The sequence below is a fragment of the Centruroides vittatus genome, unplaced genomic scaffold (assembly GCF_030686945.1).
Source record: "Centruroides vittatus isolate TY-2023 unplaced genomic scaffold, ASM3068694v2 contig_1035, whole genome shotgun sequence".
NCBI classification, from domain to species: domain Eukaryota; kingdom Metazoa; phylum Arthropoda; class Arachnida; order Scorpiones; family Buthidae; genus Centruroides; species Centruroides vittatus.
Window position 1 is genome coordinate 1,081,633 of NW_027120673.1, and position 27,626 is coordinate 1,109,258.

At 33.1% G+C, this 27,626-nt stretch overlaps 1 protein-coding gene across 14 annotated transcripts in view; it reads left to right on the forward strand.

The window, feature by feature from the left end:
* Window positions 1-27,626, forward strand: part of LOC136969221 (tensin-1-like) — a 221,473-nt gene that overhangs the window by 130,967 nt on the left and 62,880 nt on the right. For all 14 annotated transcript variants that reach the window (XM_067263326.1, XM_067263351.1, XM_067263345.1 and 11 more), the window contains 3 exons: window positions 3,022-3,057; window positions 11,799-12,059; window positions 22,992-23,478. In XM_067263326.1, the coding sequence (XP_067119427.1) occupies window positions 3,022-3,057; window positions 11,799-12,059; window positions 22,992-23,478 (784 nt within the window). The remainder of the gene's footprint in view (window positions 1-3,021; window positions 3,058-11,798; window positions 12,060-22,991; window positions 23,479-27,626) is intronic.

Sequence of the window (27,626 nt, forward strand, 5' to 3'; positions counted from 1 at the left end):
TCTATATAGTCATGTTTCTTTTATATTTTAAAATCAGTATTTGGAAAGTCTGCTGAAATTTTTAATTGTCCATAAATATGAAATATAAGAAATTGTTTTCACTTTAAATATATTTATGACTAAAAAGAGTTTGTTTTTAACAAACTACCTCTAAAATGTTTTCTTAATTTCCTGCTATTGCTGTTTATATTCAATTACTTTCCATTAACAGTTTAACCATATTTTCATGAGAACATAGTATCAGACAAATTATATAAGTGTTAAATGAGTGATCAAGGTATAACACCTATATTTCTGTTTATTTGCTGAAAAAATCAATCAGCTTTCAATTTGAAATGATAAAAAGATATTAGACAAGGATCAGACAGAACATATCTGATTAACTAGTGATATAATTTATAAATGTAGTTAGAATGATACAGAAGCCTCCAGGTTTCTGTTCTAATTACACTTAAAATAATCATTTTGGCCAGAAAACTATTGAACTTCTGTAGAAGATAAAACTCTTAATATTATTGTTGTTGTAATATATATATATATATATATATATATACATACATACATACATATACACAAAGTGTCTGGAAGAAAAAAAACTAATATAATACGCAAGGAGTGGCATAAATTGGAGTAATGTGAACAGGTAGCCAGTCATCCATGAAATGTATGCCTTCTGAACAATGCCAGTTGTTACCTAGCTCAATATAAAGAACATCATTCCTAATTCATAAATCAATGGAAAACTATTTTGGATGATTAATCACTGTTCTTTTAAGTTGAATTTGTCAAGTTTACAAAAAGTGCCACCTATCAGCCTGTATTAGCTGAATAATAATGTTGGATGAAGTTAATAAGCTAGTCTGTGGTTGTTTTTTTTAAAGTCAAATAAAGTCATTTTTATTTTGGCTTTCAATCAGTCCAAAAGAAGCTGGTCCTAAATTTTAATTTTTTTCATCTGTCTTTCTATTTTCATTTATCACCAATCAGTCTTATTGTTTTGATAATCCTCAAGATTTTTAGCTGAACCTCCATAACTCAAAATCCAAATTTTTTCCTCTGACCAATTTAAATTAACAAGGTTTCACTTTGTAATGTCAAAAAAATTTATCATATGATAAATGGTTTATTTCTATAAAAAACGATTTTGTTGAATGTGTATTACTTTCGACTAAACATTTTTAATAGGAATAAATCATTATTAGTTAAATTAATTTTTAGTCAGTCAGTAAAAGAATTTAATATTATTGTTTCATTAGTTAGTTATTGAAAAATGTTTGAATGGAATTAGGATGTTTTCAGATACATTTTATGCTAAATAAGAAACTCAACATCACCTTAACATGGGGGGGGGTGAAATCAATACTAAATCCGGAACCAGTTACCTGTGTAAATCATGTGAAAAAGCTTTTCTTCACAAACGTTTTTGAACTTTTTAAAATAGTTCTTCCTCAGGTAAAAAATCCAATGGACAGCGGCCTTTATAGATAGTGGCCTTTAAATATCACATCCACACAAGAGTGCGCATGCTCATCACAATGAGTTTCATTAAGCAAGCATTAGATTTTGTTTTAAATTGTTACGTTTTATTTTTTGAAGCATTCCATCAGATTTTTTATCTGAGGAAGAACTATTTTAAGAATTTTGAAAACATTTGCGAAGAAAGGTTTTTTCACATGATTTACACTTGTAACAGGTTCTAGATTTCATTTTATGCTTTGAATATTTATTATTTGACTTTTTGACCTAAACTCTGTTATTGAATTAGATTCTTTATTGATATGTACAAAAGTAATTCTTGTTAAATAAATTTTTTTATTGTACAGATTTTGATTTGTGTAAGAATAATAAGTAAACATTTATACATGGACATTGAGGTAATTCCGGAAAAATCATCATATAATGAAAAAAAATCAAAAATAAAGGGAAAATTCAATATATTCTTACAAAAATTGGTAAAAAAGTAGTACACAATATACAGACTGAAATTATTCTATGTAGTGTCCATCAGCTTCCACAATCTTCTCCAGCCTTGGTCTGAAACAGCTGCAGGCACATTTGATTTGTTCTTTTTCCATGTTTTCCATCATCTTCACGATGGAAGCCTTTAGAGCATTTTTGGTATTGTGATGCTTTTTACCTTTCCCTTGACCATGCCCCATATGTAATAGTCAAGGGAATTGTAGTCAGGACTGGATGGGATCACAAATCAAGGGACCAGAGCCTGAACCTTCAGTTTTCTGTCCTTCTCATTCTTCTTAGTCAAGAGCTGGTGATTTCTGAGGACAAAAGAATGTTATTGAAGGTCCTCATGAACTGCCAGACTGATCATCAATCATACCATGCCCATTTCTCTTGTGACATCACTCATGCTCCGTAGACCATTCTAATTGATCATCTCCTTTAATTTGGCTATAAATTCCACACATCTCTTGTCATCAGAATGCTTACTTTGAGTAGCCCTGTTAGGAGATATTCTCTTTGTTGTCAGACTCCCTAATGTCAATGAAGTAAACTTGTGTCTTCTTGTAGCCAAACCATGCTATGATTTGTGAGGATGACTTTCTGGCTTGAAGCAATTCCAGTATAGCAGCTCTTCAGTCATTCTCATGACATGCCTGAGCAGGTCCTAGTTGTTGACTGTTCAGTGTTTTCTTCTTGAGTGACTTGAAGCATGCATATACTTTCAACAGTCTTATCTCCAGGACTGCTTAAGTTTGTCCATGAAGAAATTCCAGATTTACCCCAACAACACTGTATATTGTTTGTTAAAATCAAAAAATATTTGTTTTATGAAGTTTTTTACTTGTTACGGATTTAAGTTTTATTGCATACAAATTCAATTTTTTTATAATTAATATCATGTAATAAAACATTTTCTAATAGCTTTAATTTATATAGTGCATTTATAAATTATTTTTTATATTCATATTCTAAATATTTTATTAATTAAAACATTAATAACTAATTCAACAATATTACAAAAATATTATAAATTTCAATAATAATAATTATAAATTTTAGGCTCTGAAGAAATATTAGAAACAGACAGAGAACAAGGTAATATATTTTAATATTATTTTCATACATTTATATATTTATGTTTTTTTCTTATATAAAATATATATAATAAGAATTATTAAATAGTATTATTAAAATTGATATATTCATGACATAAATTAATCATTGACGATTCAAATAGATGTATTAATGACATAAGGTAATTAAATTGTAAATATTATTATTATATCATTATATAACAATATTATTCACAATTTTTAATCATTTCTACAGATTCTAGAATGATTAATATTAAACTGGCCATCCTTTGTTCTTCATAACAATCTGCATCTTTCAGATATGGAGTGAATGAGTCTTTTGAACAGTTCAACCAAATTCGTATGATGCCAAGTATTAATGACGGTTTCAATCAGTTCCCTTTTGTTGGTGGAATGTTTTATGGATATTTGAATGGACATTTTTTGCCACTAATTCTCATTAGAATTTAAATCCAAGATTGGACTGGCCAATTCAGTTGTAGATACTTTCCTTCTGGGACCACTGCCTCGTGTTTTGACCAGTAGTGAGGAGCATTGTTTTCCATAAAGGTGGTCCCCATTGGGAAAGAAATCTTGGGACTTAATCATATGTTTAGTATGCTTGTTGCTTGTATGCTTGTTTAGTACTTTGCAGTATTTCAATCTGTTTATCATTCCTTAAATGATGTGCAATTGCCCAATGCTGTTTGCAGCCACACATTCACACCATTACTGGCATTGGGCATTTATTGTAGGGACTGTGTTTTCTGGCTTACATAGACAGACCTGAAATTAGTCGCAATTAAGAAGGTTGACTCTTCACTAAAAAGTACTTTTCCTATTGTTGGAGAGACAATGACAATGTTCTTTTGTTCAGGTCAATCTTCATTTCCTTTGAACTCTTCAAGCAAGGGATTCTTTTTTATTTTATATTTACACAATCAAACTTTGAGCAATCTGCAGCATACTGTAGCCATAAAATACCTCACGCTGAAAGATTCACTCTAATTATGGAGCAGTTCAGAAGATGTCTGGTTCTAGTTTTGACAGGTAGCATCTTTAAAATCTTTTCATCCCTTGCTGATGAGCAGTGGATTGACTGGAGCATCCAGACTGACTGGATTGTATTTTATGAGCAAAGCTTTCTGTAGTTTTATGCTTCAGGATTGTTCTTTTAACCGTAGAATGGATGCAAAATATCCTGTTTGATATCTGTCTAGATCAGCAGTTCCCACCTTTTCTACTATATGCTTTCCCATCGGGGTTCACATGCAATGTTGCCTTCCCCAGCATATACATAAGTGTTTATTGCTCTGTATTAAGTAGTTATTTGTTTTTATTACAAATTAAATAATAAAGTATAAAGTTTGATTGAAAGTATGAAGCAAAATTACAATTGCACTACTAAAAATACAAATATACCTACCTACCTACCTACAGCACTTTGCATAAATAAAATCTGTACATAAATCTGACTTATAACTTTATTCCTTCTGAATAAAGTTATAAGTCTTCAGCACAGACAAATTTGTTAATTAAGTAAGTATGTCTTCATCTGAAGTTGTTGTTGGGATTGTTTTACAAAACTGTAACTCTTCTCTTATATTTCCTTCCATGACTTATCTTGCATAACAAATAAACTGAGCCTGTGATGAAATATCGGTTGATTCATTGAGATGCAAAGTAAATATTTGATTTTATTTTACAAATCCATTTTCAAATCCATAGCCAAGTCATTCATTTACCATGAAACTGTGTTATTTGACAGTGGAATAGTTCGTAATGCCTTAGCAGCTGCTTCTCCATTCATAATGTGACCCATTTCTAAAGCTGCCAGAAGCAACAAATTCTTGGCAATAGTGTGCAATTTCTTACATTTAGTGATTTTCATAGCAGCTACATGAGAAGCTTTTAACACTTCCTGGGAATACCACGCCTTTTTTTGACATTACAGTCTTCTGATGTTTCAGTTCTACCTCTTTTCAAACAAAAATCTCACAATCGTTTTGTACATAATTTTCATACACTGTTCCAGATATATTTTAAGCTTTGAAAGTTTTTAAGGCTGTCATTGGTGAGAATTTGAAAAAAAAATAACACACTGGGGCTGTTGAATGCTGGATTTGCTATGAAAACAAGAAAATCCGAACATGATAAAACTTGTGTCATATTGCCTGCACTTTTTCTTTTCTTTATCCATTACTATTATTAGGTTCACTTTGGTCTGCAAATTCTGTACTTCTCATAGTTCTTTTCAAATAGCAGTCCATTCTAAATATCAAGACAATTAGTTTAATTTAGTTTAATTAGTTAGTAGAAAACAATAAGTAAAATATGTTGTGATAATCCAATGAATGTTATTTATGCAATGAAGAAAACAAACAAGAGAGTGATGGAAAAACATCATGTGCTTGTGGAAGGCTATCATATTGTGTTTATCTGTTTTTTGCACACACACACTTGTCAGTCATACACTGAATACATTGTGTGCATCAGCTTGCACCTACCAAGGGAGGCATGCCTCAGTGGTTGGGAATTACTGGTCTAGATTATAATCCTTTAACCTTTTCCATGCGGTTAGGTACTGATCGGTCTGTATCACGTGACTTCTTCGTTTATCGGTGATGCGAAACGTACCGATCGGTCCAAATTAAAAAATTAATCAAAAACTTCGATTAATTTGCGTTATATTCGAGTTTTTCAGAGATCTTAGCTTTGATTTGCTTTTCTGTATATATTGACTTTGTTTAAGCCAATAAACGTTTTGTTACCACCCTGGGCCATAAATATTTTGGTAAATACATCCCCTACTATTCTACAGTAAATCTTCGCAGTTAACTACACAGTTGGCTGAAAACAATCAAAGGGAAACTCCTTCTACAGTTTTATTGAGTCTCTTCTGTCTTTATTGACGTTACTTTAACTAATCACAGACTTATGAAACGAAAAAATTGCCGCGAAAAGCCTAGTCCATTCTAAATATCAAGACAATTAGTTTAATTTAGTTTAATTAGTTAGTAGAAAACAATAAGTAAAATATGTTGTGATAATCCAATGAATGTTATTTATGCAATGAAGAAAACAAACAAAAGAGTGATGGAAAACCATCATGTGCTTGTGGAAGGCTATGATCCTACATACCTTCGAAGTAAAATGTAAACAATCACTGTAAATTCGCTTTTTAAATCGAATTTTAATTAACTAATTTAATGCACTTAGACATTACATTAGCTAATTCGACAATATTTAGGCGAGTAAATATGTTTTTAAAACTATCTAGTGATAAATATTCCCGGGAAACTCCACCTTCCTATAGTAAGTCTATGGAAGGTGTTCGTGCTGTTAATTTGGCTTTAAAATTTTTGTCAAATGAATTCATATATATTTTGAATACATTTAATTATTTTACAAAAGTAAGAGCAAAGCTCTAGGACTGACACAGTCGTACAACTGACTAATCGGTGTCGCTTCACGATAACAATCGACTACTCTCCCAGCTAAGTAATTAGAGACATAGTGTGAATAATGGCAATAACTTCTCCCTTGCTCTAGGTAGAAAGCTGCGGTTTGTTTTGTTTAATAGAGGACAGATGTTTCTATCTAACAGATGTACAAAGTTCAGCGATTCTCTGTAAATTAATTTTTTTCTTTTTTGTTCGTAACCTTCAAATTTGTTTGTAAACTTCATATTATTTTAAATATGCATAAAACTAAAAATTATACAATCGTAAACTGTAATATGTTTTTAATCAAACACAAAAAACAGATTGAATATAGTGCGATATTGAAGCAAAATATCGTGATTCAAAAAATTACCCAAAAACGCAAAAATGCACCGCATAACGAATTCCACCTATTTACTTAATGCTAAAGGTTTTCAGCATGGAAAGGGTTAAGGTAGAAGGCAACCATGGCCACTGAGAGCTTGTATGGAGGCCTGGGGCAGAGTAGGTTTCTTTTTCTCTTAATGGGCCCTTAAGCCATTTTTTTAAACAAATGAAATACATAGAATGTTTATTCATAAAATGCAGTTTAAAATATTTTATTTTCTGTTAGTAAAAATAACATTAATTTTATAGAGATAGGAACCACTACAGTCCCCTTAGTTTTCTGTAGACCCAGAGGAAAATATCCAGCTTCTCCTATTCATAACTCTGAGCAGGGATGCCCAAAGGGAGGGGCAAAATGACAAAATTGTCCCTACTTCATTTGTATCTCTATACAAGTTTTTTCTTTATTTTGTTTACTTTAATATAATAATTTATTCTGCTTTAGGGCTCCTAATATGCATTTTGCCTCAGGCTCCTGTTATCTTCTGGGTGACCCAGACTCTGAGAGCAACAATGCAATGCCTTTCAGGGTTCAGAACAACCTTGTACTACATTACAAAGGTGTTCACTATTTATGGCTAATTCTAGTTCAGAATTCTCTCTCAAATATTCTATTATGTTCTTGTCAAAGAAACATTTGTGAGCTGTGTTCTTAATGGTCATTGAAAGTAGTGGTCATCCCAATTATACAAACTTCTTATTAAATAACTCAAAAGTTTTAAAAGATAATTAAATTCTGTAAAATAATCTGAAATGTAAACAAAATTACAAATGAAACACTATAAAACATGAGCTGTTTTCTTTGAAAGTGGTGTAAGTCCATTTTATATTATATGGAGATATTTAAGGGTTTGTATTTGAATGGTTTGAAAAATATTGGTATATGTTAATATGCTCATTTTATGTTTTTTAAATATTAAATTGATTTAAGTTTATAATGTGATCGTTTTTAAAGTATTAGTTAAAAGAAATTTATACTTTTGATGACCTAAAATGGACTTACACCACTTTCAAAGTCAACAAAATGTGAAAATCATACATTTATGAAATCACACGTACCTGAACCAATTACTGGTGTTGGAAAAAACGGAAAAATACGTCATTAACGATTTCTGAACTTTGGAAGTTCGAAAATGTTGTTAACATTTTCAAACTTCCGCATTTTGCGCTCTCAGGGACCTTCTCTTCGGAGTTGTTGGAGATCGCACCTTGCACAAACAACTACTGGAGATGACCCACATGTTGTGTTAAAATTCGTTTTTTATGTTCAATGGAACAGTTTACACACAAAAAAGAGGAGTCCCTATGGGGAACCCAGTAGCTTGAGACTTATGCGAGATGGTCATCAGGCAATTGGAGCACAAGGTCCTCCCGCAGTATCTTCCTAACATCATTTTGTACAAAAGATATATTGACGACATTATCATCTTATGGAGAAATGTACTGGATGTGATGGCATTTGTAGAATCGGTTAATGACAACCCTTATGGCTTAACTGTAGAAATAGAGCAGGCTAACAATATGGAGGTGCACTTCTTGCATCTAAACATCAAAGGATCGTCTGTACACACCTCAGTCTACTGTAAACCAGGTACATCCCGGTTGGGTCATGAGACCCTTTCCGATACAAGATCGCCACATTCAACATGTTAATTAAGAGGGCGTTTTCACATTCATCCATTCCAGCAGCACTTGCCACTGAATTAGAACATATCAAACACCTAGTGACCATCCACAGGTACCACAAGCTAATCAATAGATTGATTAATTGTCACCATCGCTCTGCATGTGTATCCACCATCCACTCACGTCACGACAATCCACCAAAAGATGAGACACGGATCCCCCATCACATATAATTCGTACATGGCTTCGTTATATAAGGGGGATTGCCAACAAATGTCGTATTAAGATCACATACAGAAGATGTCCTACCATCCTCCGTAACAGGAAGGATTTCCCCGATCCCAACAGACTTCTGGACGTTTACTTTATACCTCTTAAGGATCACAGATACCTTGTTTATATTGGTTCAACCAAACGATCATTGGGAATCAGAATACATGAGCACAATGCAGATATTCTACATGGGAGGAACTCTACGGCTCTTGCAATTTACGCGGCCGATCCTGACATCAAGGCGGCCTTCAACCAAGTGAGGCTCATCATCACCTTGCCTCACCCTGAACACCTGAGGTGGTTGGAGGCTATCTCCATTTACAAATCTAGCCACACCACCACCTACATAAATTATAAAGAAGAGCTCAATCTGTCCGTTGCCTGGCAGGCCCTCATCAACATGGACCTGTAATTGTCATCTACCCTCACTGAATGCGCATGTCTGATCAAACAACTTTAATGTGAAGTGTTTGATTTTGTTTAAAAATAATCTTTCTATTTCTGGATCTGCGTTCCATTGCTTTTATCGTCTGAGGAAGAACTTCCAAAGTTCGAAAACGTTAATGACATATTTTTTCAGTTTTTCCAACATTGGTAATTGGTTCAGGTACGTGTGGTTTACATCCCCGGTGTTCCATGAATGTAGAATCTTACCATTTATGAAATATTAAATATGAGATTTCAATTGAATCAAACCAATTTTTTAATGAAATTTTTATTAAATGTCAAAAAAAAATAAAATAAAAAGGCTTTATTTCAATATTTCTTCAGGTAATGCCATTTAAATTACTTTAATTACAACTTTATGTTAATGTGTGCCATTTTTAATTTTTATCATTATGAGGAAGTTTTCGAAAATAGTCATGATGTATTGGAGGAATATAAGGTAATAGATCCATCATATCATTGAATTTTTCAGATGTGATGGCTTGGCATGATGATATAAAGGTGCTAGTATTATATTTTCAAATTTTTGTTTGTTCACTGGAATTTTGGTATTTTCCTGCATTTTTTGTAGAGTATAAAACAGTAGTGTGTTCTGTTTGTTCACTTAACTTGAAGTAACTAAGTATGATTACCTCTAAAATTACTAATAAATTGTTAATTTTATAACAAGTGTACATTTTATATTATATAATATTTGAAATGGATAATATAACCTTAGAATCAGACAGTTATTCAGGTAGGTATTTATAAAATAAACTCTTATTTTGATACATTTCCTTCTACTTTGTGGAAAGTGGAACAACTTACACCACTTCCAAATAATTATATTTGTAATTTCATTAACTACATAAATTTATATTGACAAAATGATGAAATTTTTGAAGGATTTTTTTGGGGAACTGTTTATAGATAAAAAACTCATAGCAGATTGCATTCATTGTTATCATTAACTAACTTTTTGTCAAAAATGGACTTACGCCACTTTCAAAGAAAATGGCTCATATATTGCATTTGTTTTTTATTAACTTAAAACGTGCACTTAAAACAAAAATTGCAACATTTTTGTAACTGGTGCAAGATTTCTGATTGACATGTGAAATTCTTTGTCATGATAACATTATGTAAATTTTAAGCAATTCCTGTTTTATAAAGACCCATTTTGCCTATATTTACTAAAACTGTTGTTTTAAAATATAATTTATGACATTGTAACATATTTTATTTGTAATTAATAACATTGATAAAATCTAGAAAGAACTATCTGTTTTCTTTAAATTGTGATTGAATATGGATGTTTTCCAAAACTGTACAGATGTCCAAACTATTATCCTTTATTTAAGAGATTAATGAAGACTGAACCTAGAATCAAAGGCATAATTTGGAAACATACATGATAGAGTTATTAAATTTCCACTGCAAGCTATTCACTAATAGTAGATAAACTTTAGGTGTATAATTCAGTATTGCTTTTTACAGAAGAACAAAAATTTGAATCTTAATATTGATAATAAAAGTTATAAAATTCTTTCATTGCATAATAAATGAATAAATTTCTGGATATTTTTATTTCAAATGGATATTTTCAAATAAAATTACTGCCAGTTAATGAAATGATAAAAATTAAAATATTACATGCAAACCAGCAAATTAAATACTAAAAGCTTGTTCTTATTAAAAAGTAAACTGTAAAATAAATTGTGTGTGTATATTTAATTATATAATTATTTGAACAGGATTATGATTTACAATTGTTTTTGTTGAAATAAAAAATCCATTATAGTATAAAAGAAAAAATGTTATAGCTAATTTGTAAAAAATAATAGAAAGATAGACTTGTGTAATTCTCTTAGAATATATTTCAGTATTAAAAGGGATTATGTATATCTTGATTTGCACTATTACTAAAGTTCTTTATAATTATTTTCTAAGATAATTTTAAATAATTGTTTATTTAACTTCTAATAATATGAATGCCTTCTATATTCATTATAGAAAACTATTAGATTTATAGCAAAGAATGATTGTAAATAATGAATTAATAAAAAGTTATTAATATAATAAAATGCATCTGGTTATTTTCTAATAACATTGATACAGAATACTCATTAGAAATAGCATTATTTTAAGAGACATTGAATTTATGCTGATTGCAATGCAGTATGCATTGTTATTTAAATTCTTTTTAATGATTTTAAAATACTATATTGATATTGAATTGATACATATTTAATATGTACAGATATAAAGTGTACTTTTGATAAATTACAGAATATGTGTAAAGAATATTATTTCCCATCAGTTTCAAAAATGTATGACAGTTTCAAGCTTTGCAGAAATATTGACACTGCTTATATAAAATTTTCTTTAGTAAAGTTTAATTTAAAAAATATAATTTTTGTTATACTAATGCATAATATATATATATATATATATATATTTATTTTTATTAAAATAGCTAGAAATCTTATGATTATTCCATATATTCTGCTAAACACAATACTATCTTTTTTGTTATTTCAGCGAATACTGTAATTTATTAAAATTTATCCCTTATTATATTTTAAGTTATTTATCCTTATAAATTTAGTTCATCATACTGAGGGACCATTGGATGGTAGTTTGTATGCAACTGTTATTAAGAAAAAGCCATTAATAATTACATCATCATCATCATCTTCATCACCACCAAATAATCAAGATAATTTAAGTGATGCTGATGGTCCACATCTCAGTATGGACTCAGGAATATCATCTGCATCTGGTATACAAGTAACAGCTCATTCTCCCCCTCTTGCAACAAAACAAGTTCAAGTGAATGGAAATATCACTCAAACGTCTGGTATTATTCGTAAGTTGTTTATTACCATTTTTGATAATGATGCTGTACTTCCTAAATAGTAAATTAAAATAAATCTTTGCTGTTAAAAACTTCTGTTAATTTAAAAAATTAATGAAATAGTGAAACAGATTACAAACTTTACTCTGTTGAAGTACTGTTTCAAAATTTAACATTCCTATTGATTTGAATTTTTAAATTCAAATTTTACTTAAATGTAAAGATTCTATCGAATGCATTTATTATCATCACTTAAAATTTGTAATAATTTTCCTTTTATATTGCCATCTCTGTACATATACTATTCAAAAATAATAATTTTTATCCATTATAAAATAATACCCTAATAAACATTTCCTGTATAATGCTGTTTTATTATAGTATTTCCATATCTTGCAGCTACTGTTATTAGGAAATATAAAAAGTGATGAAACTAGTACAACTAATTGTAATTGATGTGTCCAAACACTCACATCATATTGAGATCATGTTTGCTTATATTCATTCATCCAATCAGAATGCATTATATATGCATTATATCCCTTAACAAATCTGTTAATCCAAGCTTTGTCATAATCATATTGTGCACACACTCTTATTGGAAGATTCTGATTTGGAATGAGACATTCAGACAAAGAGAGAGAGTTTTGACATACTTATTTCATAACAAGAATTGTTTTATAAGAGACATGTAAAGAACAAATAATCATTCCTTTGTATATATTTTGAAGCAGCCAAAACATAAGAACTGCAGTCTAGTTTCTCATTCAGATGTATTCTGTTAATCTTGATATTGTTCAGTATTTAATATTACTATTTGTGCATGTTTAATTACTATATAAAATATATACACATTCACACACACATTTATATGTATAGGCTGATAGATCAAAATTTAACTACGATTGAATTTCAATATATATAATAGTATAATGCAGATGTACAGTACAGAATACTTTCAGGACAAAAAATTTCATCCAAGCATACACAAGGTTTCCCTGAAAATTATTTAACACAAAATAAAACAAAAATTTACAAACCAATTAATGATTGTTATTTTGTAATTTGGAAAGTTCAAATTAAATCATATAAATAATTAAATGGGTATACCAAAGAATTTTCCACACAGCATTAAATAAATATAAAAATGGTTTGTTTTTTAGCAAAGCTGTTTGCATAAGACAGTGATTTCCAGTGATTTTTCACACATAATTATGCTCTGCACATAGTTACTGTTTCTCAAATTTGACAATTCTGAAAAATCCTGTAATGTGTCTTTTCTGCACATGCAAAATTTTGACTGGCTTTCAAATCTTTTCAATAGTATGGTCTAATATGATGAGTTCAACTGGAAATAAATGATGTGAGGTTGAGGTGTTTCACAGAAAGACCAGAAAATGATATTTCTATATTTTTCAGGCACAAAATAAACCCATAAAAACATTTAAATTGTTGAAGGTTGTAGCATTCCAGGCTGTCTTATAGAGATAAGTGTTTGAGGTCATAACAACTTGCAGACTATATATGCAGTGGTGATATTCGGCGGGTTCGCACAGGTTCGGCTGAACCCGTTGTTAAAATTTTCAGTTTCCCGAACCTTGTTAAACACACGAAACATTTCTCAGTGGGTTTGTTTTTTTTTTTTAAATATATTAAAATATGCGTATTATACTCTGTAATACTACTAAACTAGAGCCTTATACCTCGTTCGTACCGAGCATTTCAATCTGGATTGTGAGAAGGTCAGGGAGTATGTCTTGGTGCAATCTCTCTCGACCGTTTCAATCGAGGTTTAATCGCGATCGATTCAAGAGAGTTCTTGAAAGTAGATCCAGTGATAAGAGAGATCCCAGAATGCCACGCGCGCGAGATAATACAAGATGGCTGTCGAACACGTGTTGGGCTATGGACAACCAAAGAAAAAGTATAATGTATCTCGAGAGATGATGACACATGTGTATTTCGAGAAGCGCGATTTCGCGGTAAAGATTACCCCTGCCTAAAAAAAAAAAAAAACGGTCGACAGCCCTAAAATATTATCGTTACCTGCCCTTCACCCATAGCTCGTTACGTTCCAAGTACGCCACTGATTGTTAGATATACGGTTGCAAGAAAAGGTGTTGTATTTATTTTTATTCAAAACTTCCATTTCATTTGTCGGTGATTGTCAGGGAAAAATTTTCTGCTAGCGAACTCCTTGTTAAATATTTCGAATATCACCATTGTATATATGTCATTATGTCATTCATAACTCATAAATATCCATGATGCCATGACTTTCTCTTGAAACAATTGTGAGAGACTGCCATATCATTTTAGATGATTTCAGGTCACTAGAAATGATGTCAGAATGGAAAATTGCTGCATTATGCTTGTGATCATGTACTGTACAATAAAGAAAAATTGTCATAGGCTGGCAACATGTTGCATGCAAAATGAGAGGGTTAACAGGTTTCAAGCATAGAGCATAAAAAATGAAAATTTAAATAACACTTAAATACTATATTCTTCATTAATTTGCTAACAATACAAAACAAAACCATTTTTAATTTGCTTCCACTTCTTATTAGTTTTGGTATGCTTCTCATTCACTGCCCAACTTATGAAATTCTATTTATTATTTTTAGATTCAATAGATACTTATATCATCATCGTCTTCCACAGATGAGGCCTTAAGCTTTAAGAAATCCTGTGCATTCATTAAATGTAGCATGAGCTTATAAAATATAATAGATGAATCATTTATAAATTTTAGTATGTTATCTTTTACAAGACTAATTCATTATTTGAATCTGTGTACTACTCACAACAATTATTTGACTAAAGAAGTGTGCAGAATACAACAGATACAGTGCATATAAGCTGTTATGTATTCAGTTTGTTTGGATAAAATATATTGATATAATGTGTGTTCTTTTTTTAAAATTAGGTACTTTCCCGAGAGAAAGTTTAATCATAACATTTTTATTGTGATTAATTGATTATTCAAAAAATAAAATTTATTAGTCATACTTTTCTTTAAAATGCAATCTTTAGAACACTTTGCTAATACAGCTCTTTACAATTATATTCATGTTTATTATTTTTGTGCTTGTTTTGTTCTCAAGAGATTTTAAGAGTATCAATACATTACTGTAGCATTTTTTTTCTATACATTTTTACCTTTTCATCATTTTTAAACATAGTACTTTATGATTTAAAAGGTTTGGAGTGTCAAAAATAAAATTAAAAAATTGTCAATGGAAAGAGGATTTAAAATGAAGTTCAGTGGAATGAATATTCATTTTGGAATGTAGATTTGAACAATTTGGAGTTGTAACTTCTAATCAAAACAAGATAAAAAGAACAGTTATTTCTGATAAAAGGAGTTATAGTGGGGTGAATGTAAACACCAAGTGGTGAATCACACTTTGGGTATGGAAAAACTTTGAGATAGAACTGCAGCAGTGCCTTTATGTCTCTCTCAAAATTAATATCTTTTCTTTTGTGGTGAACCTGTATGAAACTAAATAAACATTTATTTTGTTTTTTTTCACATCAGTGAAAATTTTTTTGGTTTTTTTATTCACGAAAATGTAACTAGTGGAAAAAATAAGAGAATTTTATAAACAGTGATAAAGTTTTATTTGGTGATTTTTTTTGTATAAAGAAATAATATTGTCTTAGATAAAAGAAATACTTGCATTTTTCAAAAGTAATTGAAAGATTTATAGTTGAATTAACTGAAATGTATGGTATAAAACAATACTTTAAAAGAAGTTGCTGTGTTGTGTTTAGTATTTCTCTTGATAAGAGAATTTGCATAAATGATTTCCCTTGCTATCAATATGGTATTTATGATATACCTGTTATGTATTTTTATGATATTGTGAAAAAATGATCATATTTATAAAAAAAACTATGCTGTTTAAAAACACTTGAAAGAACAACCAAGTGTAAAGACATTTTGTTTCCATTTACATATTATTTTCAAGAGCAGAACATTGATATGAAGAAAATTGCTTACTTCCTATGAATATAGATGCATTAATGTTTCTTCATTAGTTTATCACTCTTGGATTATGATAGTTAATAAATAATAAATGAATGAGCAAATGTTAAAGTTATATTGTTTTAGGAAAGATATAAATAATAATAATTTTCATTATCTGAGTTTTTAAATGTTCTTTCATTCTATTTTGTTTTTATCTTTTTTTCTTTCTTCTCTCTCTCTCTCTCTCTCTACCTCTCTCTCTCTCCCAAAACTAAAATGAAATTATTCATTCAGTCAAATAGTTTGGCTTTGATGAATTATTCAGTCTGAATATGTATTTTCAAATATATTGTGGTCCAGGGATCACGTGTTCTGTTGCGTGATCCTTGGGTGGGCCGCTGGGAAAAGAAAGGATGGGCCGCGTTTTCGGAAGAAAAACAGAGAGGGGGGAGGAGATCGAGCATGCGCAACGGGAGAAAAAAGTGGAGTTCTTCGGAAGAAAGAAGAGAGAGTAGACGTGTAGACGGCAGAGTCGTGAGATTGTTTTTTTTTGTGTGTGTTTTTTTCTTTTGTTTGTGATTGGAAGGACTGAAATAAACTTTAAGTTCCTTTCATTGGAGTTTCTTTTCATTTGTTCCTGCACGGGGAATACTCTAAAGATCGAGTACTTCCCCACATAATTGGCGTCCGCGACAGGATTTGATCTCAAGACTCTATTTTCACACCAAGTTATAGTAGTTCAGGTTGTGAAAACACGATCAACGAAAATGGAATCCGAAACCCAGGTTAGTTCAGCAGAACAGTCGGCGATGTGTCCACCGTTAATTGCCGGATACCTCGGAATGGTCCCCACATTCACAGGGACACCATCAGACATGATTTCGATTAGAGAATTTTTCTTACAATTTGAAAACGTTGCTAAGCTAGCCGCATGGAGAAAGTCGGATTACCTTACAATAGCCAGTGCTAGGTTAAAAGGGAAACCTCTAACTTTTCTTAATGAGGCCCGGGCTATGTATGGAGAAGACTATGATAAAATAAGGGAAAGAATCATTAGAAAATTTCAACAGTGTGTGAAGGACGGCGGAGAGGCTTTAAGACAATATACAGGTATTAGACAACGGAAAGAAGAAGATCTATGGGAGTTCCGTGTTCACTTATGCGAAGCGGTTGACCAAGTGATCGAGGCTAATCCACATCTTGAACCTAACAAAGGACAACTACTTTTGGATCAATTTATTAGGGGCTTAGATATTCGTTTACGTCGTGAAGTACTGAACCATCAACCCGTATCGTTTGATAAAGCAGTCGGACTGGCAGAGAAGGCTAATGAGATCGAGCAAAGGTTTTTTCGTAAAGAGAACACGTGTTACGTTAATATGGCAGAAACCACCACAAAAACTGAGGAGGATATCACCAACAATAAGGGAGCAGGTGAACACAAGGAAGGCAATTTGAGAGAAACCGTAGAGAAGCTTGTAAGACAGGTGGAAGAACTTTCGGAGAACATGAGTCGAATGACAACCATTAACAGAAAAGACCAGATCCGAGAAGCAGCAGACTATGTGTGCTACGCTTGTGGTTATCCGGGACATATTGCACGTAACTGCCCGACAAAAACAAAACAACAGTTAAACTAACAAGGGCTTGCAATAGTGGCCAGGATTGCAGGCTCAGCCATGTTTGTAAGCTGGCTCTGAACATAAGACAAAACACTAATGGTTTACCGGTATGCGGAGGAGCAATTGGGACGACGAAGGTCCGATTTCTCATCGATACAGGGTCGGAAAGGTCGTTAATGAATCTTGACACAGTAAAGATGCTACTAGACGGAGATAATTGCGAGATAGTCAATGAAACCCTATCGGTGAAGGGAATAAGTGGACCGTCTGTAACTTGTGAACCCGTAATGTGTATGAAACTCTCATGTGGTGGCAAGATCATAAAACAGAAGTTTGGGAGCGTCAAAGCAAATACGTTTGTTGATTATGACGCCATTCTTGGAATCGACTTCCTGCGAAAGTGCGAAGTGATATGCAAATTGTTATATAAAATCAGCACATGGACACAGGAAGACAAAAGTAACGAGTGTACGCTCACAGTGATGAGTCATGCCACAAGTACAGTTCCAAAGGGAATAAAAGTGGATCATATCCCTCCTCCCCACCAAAGTAAAATGCTTAACTTGATACATACCTTCTCTTCTTGCTTCTCCTCAAAGCTTGAAAACCTAACAGGAACATCAAAATTTTGCCATGATATCGAGCTATCTGAGTCTAGACCGATAAACACTCGGCAATATAGGATACCCCACATCATGCTTCCCAAGTTGCAAGAGAAAATAAACTCCTACCTGGAGGCTGGAATCATAGAAGAGAGTAATTCTCCTTGGAACTCTCCCATACACATCGTAAACAAAGACGATGGGGACATTAGATTTACGTTGGACTTACGACGGATAAATGACGTAACCATTAGTCAGGACTTCCCTATGATGAGGGTTGATGATATTCTGACACAATTCAGAGGAAGTAAGGTGTTTTCAGTCCTTGATTTGAGCTCGGGGTACTTTCAGATCCCCATCAAGAAGGAGAAAAGGGAGGTTTTTGCTTTCTCCACGCCCTGGGGGAAATATCAACTGTGTCGCATGCCCCAGGGCGGAAAAAACAGTGGTCGTTACTTCCAGAGTGTGATGAATTGCGTCTTGGCTCGTTTCATAGGACATTCGTGCTTTGTATTCCAAGACGACGTTGTCCTATTCTCTAGCGACTTAGGCGAACATATATCACTCATCCATAAAGTTATGGAGGCCATAGATAAGGCAGAACTAAAATTAAATCCAGAGAAGTGTAAATTTTGTGTTCCTGAGATAAGATACTTAGGCCACATCATAAACGGAAAGGGAATCAAACCTGATCCTGAGAACGTCAAAGCGATAACGGACGTACCGGCGCCATCTCGCACAAAGGACGTTAGAGCATTCCTCGGAATGGTCAATTATTACCGACCATTTATTCAAAATCTCGCCCATATAGTACAGCCCTTAACCGACTTAACTAAAAAGGGAGCGAAATTCGATTGGAATTATAAATGTGAAAAGAGTTTTAAGAGAATTAAAGAAATGTTACTTAACACCCAAACGTTGGGGCATCCTGATTTTGAGAGCGAATTCCTTTTGAGTACCGATGCCAGCGAGGGATGCATAGGGGCAGTGTTGAACCAGAGGGTGGGGGAGAAGGAACATGTCAGCCCAATAGGATTTTATAGTAAGAAGCTGCAAGGGAACGAGAGAATGTACTCGACTGTGGAAAAGGAATGCCTGGCCATCGTCCTAGCATTACGTCATTTTAGATACCTTGTACTTGGACGCCCGGTGATTGTTTACTCCGATCATAAACCACTAGTATTTCTACAACATATGCAGAATCACAACCGACGCCTAATGCGATGGGCCATGGAATTGAGCGAATATGATCTGACTTTGGCTCATGTAAAAGGAAAAGAGAACGTGGTTGCGGATTTTCTCTCAAGAGTTCACAGTGATGTGATTACAAATAATGTGACATCGGATCAGTCTAGACCCATGGAAGAGATTGACAAACTCATAATAAAGTCTCAGGACACCGATAAAATTTTCGGTCCAATTAAACGAAAAATTCTTGGGATAGAGAGACCAAACGACACGGTGGATATGCCTATAGAAAATTTCGATATTATCGACAGTGAACTTGTGACAATTAACCAAGTAGATGATGACTGTCGAATGATTAGAAGATGTGTTGGTGAAAGTGCAGTCAATCAAATTATTTCGACACATCATTGTCACCCCCTTGCCGGTCACATGGGAATCGCCAAAACGTTTGCTGCAGTTAAACGCCATTTCTACTTTCCGAAGATGTGGAAAAGGATAGAGGAATTCGTTAGAGTGTGCAAGGTGTGCCAGCGTTATAATCGTCACAAAGGAAAAGCCCCCGTCCAGGATTTCAAAACAGCGTCGCGCCCCATGGTCGAAGTCTCTGTTGATCTTATAGGACCACTCCCAGTAACGGAACGATCAAACCGTTATATACTCGTATTCATTGATTTATTCTCAAGATATGCTGAAGCCGTGGCCATCCCCTCCCAAGATGCAAACACAATCGCCGAGGCATTCTTTTGCAATTTCGTCTGTCGATTCGGGTGCCCGACCGTACTAATATCGGATCGAGGACCGAATTTGACATCTAGTACGATGGAGGAAGTGTGCCGAATGTTAGAGGTCAAACGAAGAGTGACGACCGCATACCGTCCCACGTCTAATGGCCTCATTGAACGGTTTAATAAAACAATTGTGGAAATTATCGCCCGCATATCAGATGGGGATAATCGTAATTGGGATACCCACCTCCCAGCAGCCATGTTCGCGTATAGAAACGCTGTAAATTCAGCCACAGGTGAGACGCCCAATTTTTTAATTTACGGTTTTGACCCCCGTTTCCCTAATGGTGACAAGATAGACAGAGTCGAGTGGAACCAGAACATAGAAAGTTACCGCTCAGATCTCGTGGAGAGACTCGAGACCGCGCATAAAATAGCGCGCGCTCTGAGTGACGAGAGCAAAAGAATGAGTCGGGAATATTGGAATAGACACCGCTCTCTCCGAAAATTTGAAGTGGGAGAATTAGTTTGGCTAGCACGACCTCTTCATGATCCTACAAAACGAAAATTCTCTGCAAAGTATTTGGGGCCTTTCCGCATAGTTGATAGGATAAACGAAGTGAACGTAAGAATAAGGGGATGTAAGGATGGGGATGACCAAACGGTCCACATTGACCGGCTCAAGAGGTATGTTGGTCCCGAGAGCAAATTGGCTAATCTTAGAAAAAAGAAAGGACGTACGCCACGAAAAGTACCAGTCAGAGCTGACGAGATACGAGATAACGAAGAGGAGGAACAAATCGAACGCAGGGCATATAGACAAAGGGAAACTGTTCTACCAGAAAACGGTGAGAATTATAAAGATCAAGGTGAGAGAATACCTCAAACTGAAGATAGTTTGAGTGACGGGTACAATTTGAGAAGGCGTCAAATTGACTTCCGTGCATTGAGTCGTGGAAACTACAATTAGATATTAAACTTTGTAAGGATACAAAATGTAGCATATCGGTGAGCCCAACATTACCTATTGTGTAAGAAAAAATATATATATTCTGTTTGTTGTTGTTGTAAAGGTTAATGGGAGGAGGGGAGATATGTGGTCTGAAGACCACGTGTTCTGTTACTTAACCGACTCGTAACCAACCCCTTGGGCGGTTCACAGTGCAAAGAAGGGAGAGGCACTCATAGCGTAAAAGCTTTCTGTCATAAAAGTTAATGGGAGAAGGGGAGATGTGTGGTCCAGGGATCACGTGTTCTGTTGCGTGATCTTTGGGTGGGCCGCTGGGAAAAGAAAGGATGGGCCGCGTTTTCTAAAGAAAAACAGAGAGGGGGGAGGAGATCGAGCATGCGCAACGGGAGAAAAAAGTGGAGTTCTTCGGAAGAAAGAAGAGAGAGTAGACGTGTAGACGGCAGAGTCGTGAGATTGTTTTTTTTTGTGTGTGTTTTTTTCTTTTGTTTGTGATTGGAAGGACTGAAATAAACTTTAAGTTCCTTTCATTGGAGTTTCTTTTCATTTGTTCCTGCACGGGGAATACTCTAAAGATCAAGTACTTCCCCACAATATATTTTTAGTATTGGCCAAATACTGAATGTTTACTTTGTGGCCAAATATATCCAAATACTGAATAATCCCAAATATTCAGTCCAACACTACAATTTTAAAATTATTTGTGTATATTAATAAAATCAAACATGAGTATTTTTTGAAAGAAAGCAATAATCAGAAGTGTGAAGTATGTTTTCAAATTTACTTCTTAAATGTTGTTTGCTTTAACAAAATCAGTCACTCAGTTAGTATATAAATGTGTATCATGATAATTTTATAAATCCTACAGTTGTCATTTCTGCCAGTTTGAACTGTTTTCTTACATTAAGAAAAATCTGTAATAACTAATTGTTAATGATTTAGTCTTTATTAATTATTATAATTGAAAACTCATTTCTGTAATTTTTTTTAATGTATCTAGAAACATCTCTCTCATTAGAAAATAAATAATTACACAATTCAGTTCTATAAAAATTAAAAATACTTTTAATATAAGAAAAATTACTCATAAACAACTCCTCAACAATTTGATTCAGTCATTGAAAAAGTAACATATTTCCTTCTAATCTGTATGACTTAATTCATATTATTAAAATATACTAACATATTTGTTACTGATTACAAATAAAATATATTACAATATTGAATGTATATAGAGGAATTGCCAATTAAAATTCATTCAAATAGTTTTTAATGCGAAGATTTTTTTCATATTAAAACTAATTTTATTTCTATGAAGATGAATTGTGTGAGAATTTTGCATAAAAGAGATGCTTACTGAAAATATCAGATTTTTTTAAAAATTAAGTATTCTTGCATAAAAATTATTTGAAGTGAATGGTTAATAATAAATAGCGAGGTTGTGGCCAATGTTTTCAACACGAAAATGTATATGTTGGACGTTCAGCACCATCATCCTGTAAGCCTAGAAGTTTGACAATGATGTTTGGAACGTCGACATGATTCCACTGATGTTCCAAACACCATTGTCAAACTTCTAGGCTTACAGGAAGGCAGCGCTGAACTCTGACGTACACATTTTCGCATTGAAAATTTCGGCTGCAACCTCAATAATAATTAATATTTTTCAAAATGTCTATCTTTGAACATATTAAAAAAATTCTGATTATAACTATTATTCTTACAAAACTGATTGATAGTTTTTAAAACTTACTGTATTGCTATTATAATTGCATTAATTTAAACATAGTTTTACCTTATAGTTGAAAAGCAATAGTAAAATTTTGATATTGATAATTCTCAAAATTTTCTGTACTTAATAATCTAGAAGTTGAAGTTTCTCACAAGACTGAAGTTACTGTTGGACAACCAAATATGTCTCCTCCAAAAGAAGAATGTAAACAATTAGATGAATTACTTAATGGGATGTTGCAAGAAATACAGTCAATTCCAGATCTTCCTCCTCATAGTTTACCTATTACCTACTTGCCTGTTTCTAAATCATCTCATGAACATTCTACACAAGATAAACCATATAATGAAACCAAATCTCAACTTACACAACAATTAGTGCCAAGTAATGTACAAAATGTTTCATCATCTGTGATAAGTGTTAAGGAACCAAAACAAATAGATACTTCTAATAAATCTCATGATGTCAGCTTTACTTCTGATTCAAAAGATAGTAAGAAAATGGAATTTTCTACTAATTCTTCAAGTCATCCATCAGAAAATCTCCATATCATGCCACTAGCACATTCTCAGGAACATACAACTGGTTCCTTCAAAGAATGTATCTTTGATGATCACAGAAGGTAATATATTTATTATAAACATGGCTATGTATATATATTTATAATATTTATCGCTTTGTAAAATATGAAAAATAATTATCATATTTTATGGAATATAAGACATGACTGTTGTTTAAAAACAGGCTCAAAAATCTCCTTGCATTTTATATATGAAGTTGTGATTGCTCATAGACTAATGTGAGTTCGTTGACTTTCAAGGGAATCAATTAATCCCGCGTTGGAGAGTCTAGGGGCTGTCTGTATGTGGGTGGTGATGCTGGAGACATAAATGACTGTTTGTATGTGGGTTGTCCAGAGGTTGTTCAAAAGTTTGCTCAACACAGTCCACAGGTGGCAAAGAGTTCGTCACATCGGCTGACCCCTATGTTGAGGGTTTGTGACAGCCCTGGGGCAGAGATTATGATGGTCAGATGGTTGGTCTTCATGCTTGCTTGACAAAGTTGGGCAGCGATGTCGAGGTTGGGTAACGATGGAAGTGTTCCAGGTAGAAGTGACACAGATTTATCATGCTTAACAATGGGCAAAGATCTCTGTTTCAATCTTGAGATTCGGGATTTTTATATTTTTCTCCCTCAAATCTCACCTTTTGATTGGTTCTAGTTCCCTTGTCTTGCTTCCTGATTGGTCTCTTCATTGTCTCCAGGTGAAAACTGAGACTGGTTCGGGTCACAAGAAAGGCCCGTTTTGAAGAGTTTATTTGATACCATTCTTCAACTTTGACTGGGCAATGTTGTTGGAATTATGAAACCTGTGCCTCTTCTCTGACATTTTACAATTCCAATGATCTAGCGCAATGTCCTTTGACCGTCAATCCTTCCTCTTCTAAATTAGAAAATCTTCTTGATTTTCTAATTTAGGTTGATTGTATATGAGAACCTGGAGAAATGGAACATTTACAGGGACAGACATTTATCTATTATCTATCACATGTGCGAGCCCCCAAGACTCCTTGTTCATCTCCACACTGCATTTGTTTAGACAACTACAGTTTTTTCCTCTCTTCCTTACATAACTTTCATTTTGTTTTTGTTTCAGGAATTTTTATATAATCAACTCAATTGTCACGATTTCAGACCCTGTCTGAAAGCTCATACTAATGAATTTCCCAAATGACCTTTATTAGGCTAAAGATAATCTCTATCTACCGTACCTCTTTAATAAAAATGTTATTGTTTAATTAAACATATTATAATTACTATTATTATTATTTTTATAGCTAAGATGTTTTTGCATGTATTCATGTAGAGTATTTTAATGGTAAATTTCTTTTTGTTAACTCTTACTTTTTATTGATAAATAAAAGTATGCATTCTAATTTTACTTTCTTTAAGCCAGAACACAGTAAAAAAAAACAAAAAAAAAAAAAAAAAAACTGGTGCTAAGTGCCAAATTCACAGAATTGCTTAAATACAGTAAATTCTTTACCTAAATATTTTGTGCTGAAATAGAGGTGTCTTATATGCTGTAAAATATGATAGTTTAATTTTATCCATAAGTTTTATTAATATTGAAGATTCATTTACAATTTATAAAAATGTCAAACTAATAAATTTTTTAATGTTGCCTTTAACATTTAATATGAACATTAATTGAACTTCTGTTTTACTTTCCTGGCTCTTTTATACAAGATGCATACCAGAATTACGTTACATTTAGCGATAACTTCTAAACCAGTCTGTTCTGAAGAAAACTTTTGATGTCACATTTCAACATAATCCCTGTTTATGTCCAGACACACTTGACATCTCTTTAACCAGTTGTCAAAGCATTGTGCAAACTCATTTTCTGGAGTCCTTCAGATCCATTGGAAAACTGCACCACCAAGAGCAGATTTTGCTGAATAATGTGTACTGTGGAGTGAATAATTCAGGTTTGCAAACAGCCAGAAATCACTTGAAGCCAGATCTGGTGAGTATGGAGGATGCAGCAAGATTTTGATGGACTTTTTTTATCAGAAAATCTTGAACAACTTGAGCTCTGAGCAGTGGAGCATTGTCCCAGTGCAAGACAAAATTTGTGCTGGCAAAATTGGGATGCTGTTCATAAATCATGGGCAGCAAATGTTTGTCCAGCATATCTTTTGCATACTAACCAGTAATCATGTCACAGTTTTCAGAAGTTGCAACAGAAAGGTGACCAGAGTAAGGCTCATCATTGGTGGAATATCCCACCTGCAAATTCTCAAACCCACTTTCAAACTGTGCAGTCAGCAAGAGCAGACTTCCCACAGATGTTCATGTGCTTGTGAATATTGGCTGCTTTTTCACCATGAACAAACAAAAATTTGATGACAACACACTGCTTTGAACCCAAAACTCCATGCTTTTGGGCACACTCAAAAACAAGTTTGTGAAAAATGTGAATTACTCAACACTTGCTGCTGGCACACTAATGGAACTTCATAAGGCTTATTCAAATTTGTCCCAAGAGTGCATGCTTACATAGTTCACTGTGCCTCCACTAGAGGAAAACGGTGGATAATTCTGGTATGTACTATGTATATAACAGAAAGAAAGTATGGTGATTGGTCAAAAAATGACCCACCAAGATTTTTACATTTTTGCAATCAGGACACCTTGAAACATCAAGAAATGAAAAAAAAATAATTCAATGGTAATTTCTGAATGTATAGATGTTAGTGTGTGTGTGTGGGGAGGCACAATTTTCTTCACTCTCGTTGAAGCATAATAACTCCTGTTAACGTCCTTAAGTTGTTTAAAATTTGAAATTTTCAAAATTTACAAAGATAAATTTTTTAAAATTAAATAGATTGATATGATATTTATTTTATGATTTAAATATTTAAAATAAATGAATAATTATTTTTGTCAACTGAACTAAAACTTTACATTTATGGATGATTATCTATTTAATATATTAATCATATTGATAGATATTTTATACTAATGAGATTGAAAATTTTAATAATTTGCAGCCACATGATAGTATGTTGAAGTGATTACATCAATATTCTATGAAACAATTATCAAATTTAATTTTAACATTAAAACAAAATTATTTTTATGGTTGTTAGCATTTTACAAGAAAGACTAATTTTTAATCTGAAAAAGCTTTTTAATCTGCAATAAGCACATGCAGACTATGTTGACAAAACTATGTCAAACTACTGGCTGACTATCCAAACAGGCAGCACCTAGTCAGATTTATGGTTGCCACTCAAGTCATAAACACTAAAAAGTACAGTACAAAAAACATTCTGAAGGATGCATGACTCATAAATGACTTTTGCCACATTCTGTCAGAAACAATACAATGTATAATCTCTAGTTGCGAGCTAAGCACAAACAATTTACATAGGCGTAATCAAATAGCAAATATAATACTCCAAGAGCTTGCACACAAACACAGATTATTAAACATCCAAGTACTATTGTAAAGTACTATTTTAATGTCCGACTATTATAGACTATCGTGTGCCGGAAACAACCGTTAACCTACCGGGTACTTTACTCGGATTCGCGTTAGCGTGCCAGGCCTAGACTTTAAGCGTGCACCGAATTAAATAACGACAAGATTTGTCAACAACAAAAGTAAAGATTTAATTAGTCGTTTCGCAATAACTATGTACAATCTTTAGTAAAAAAATCAAACAATAATTTATTCAATGAAATGCAACAAAATCAACCCGACAATACTCGATTCAAATCTATGTCTAACTTAACTCTATTCCCCTTGGGAATCCGACAAAACCAAAAGTTTAACTTATAACAATAATTCTTATAAACTAGAGATCCTAATCGTCACCTCAATATACTCGGAACCTATTTCCTCAAACTCTCAAGACTTTCTCTGACTGTCGATCCACAATTCGAATCACTTCAAAATCACCTTGGAACTATTCGAGATCCTATCGGACATTTCTCTCTTACTGCTACGAAGCTCACCAAGCTCGTTGCTATCCGGAATTCACCTCTCCGTCTTCACTTGAGACTCAGGATTTATAGTGTGAGGTGACGTCACAATTCTGAATGCGATCACTCCCCTCATTTACATACTTAATACTAACAATAACTTGTTTTGTCGTCTGGCAGCCTCTTTTCCGACAATTTACTCACTAACCTTTTACATTATTTGTTTTTACAATTTTCCGGGACGGTTTTATTATTTAAGGTCTAGCGAGTCTTTTC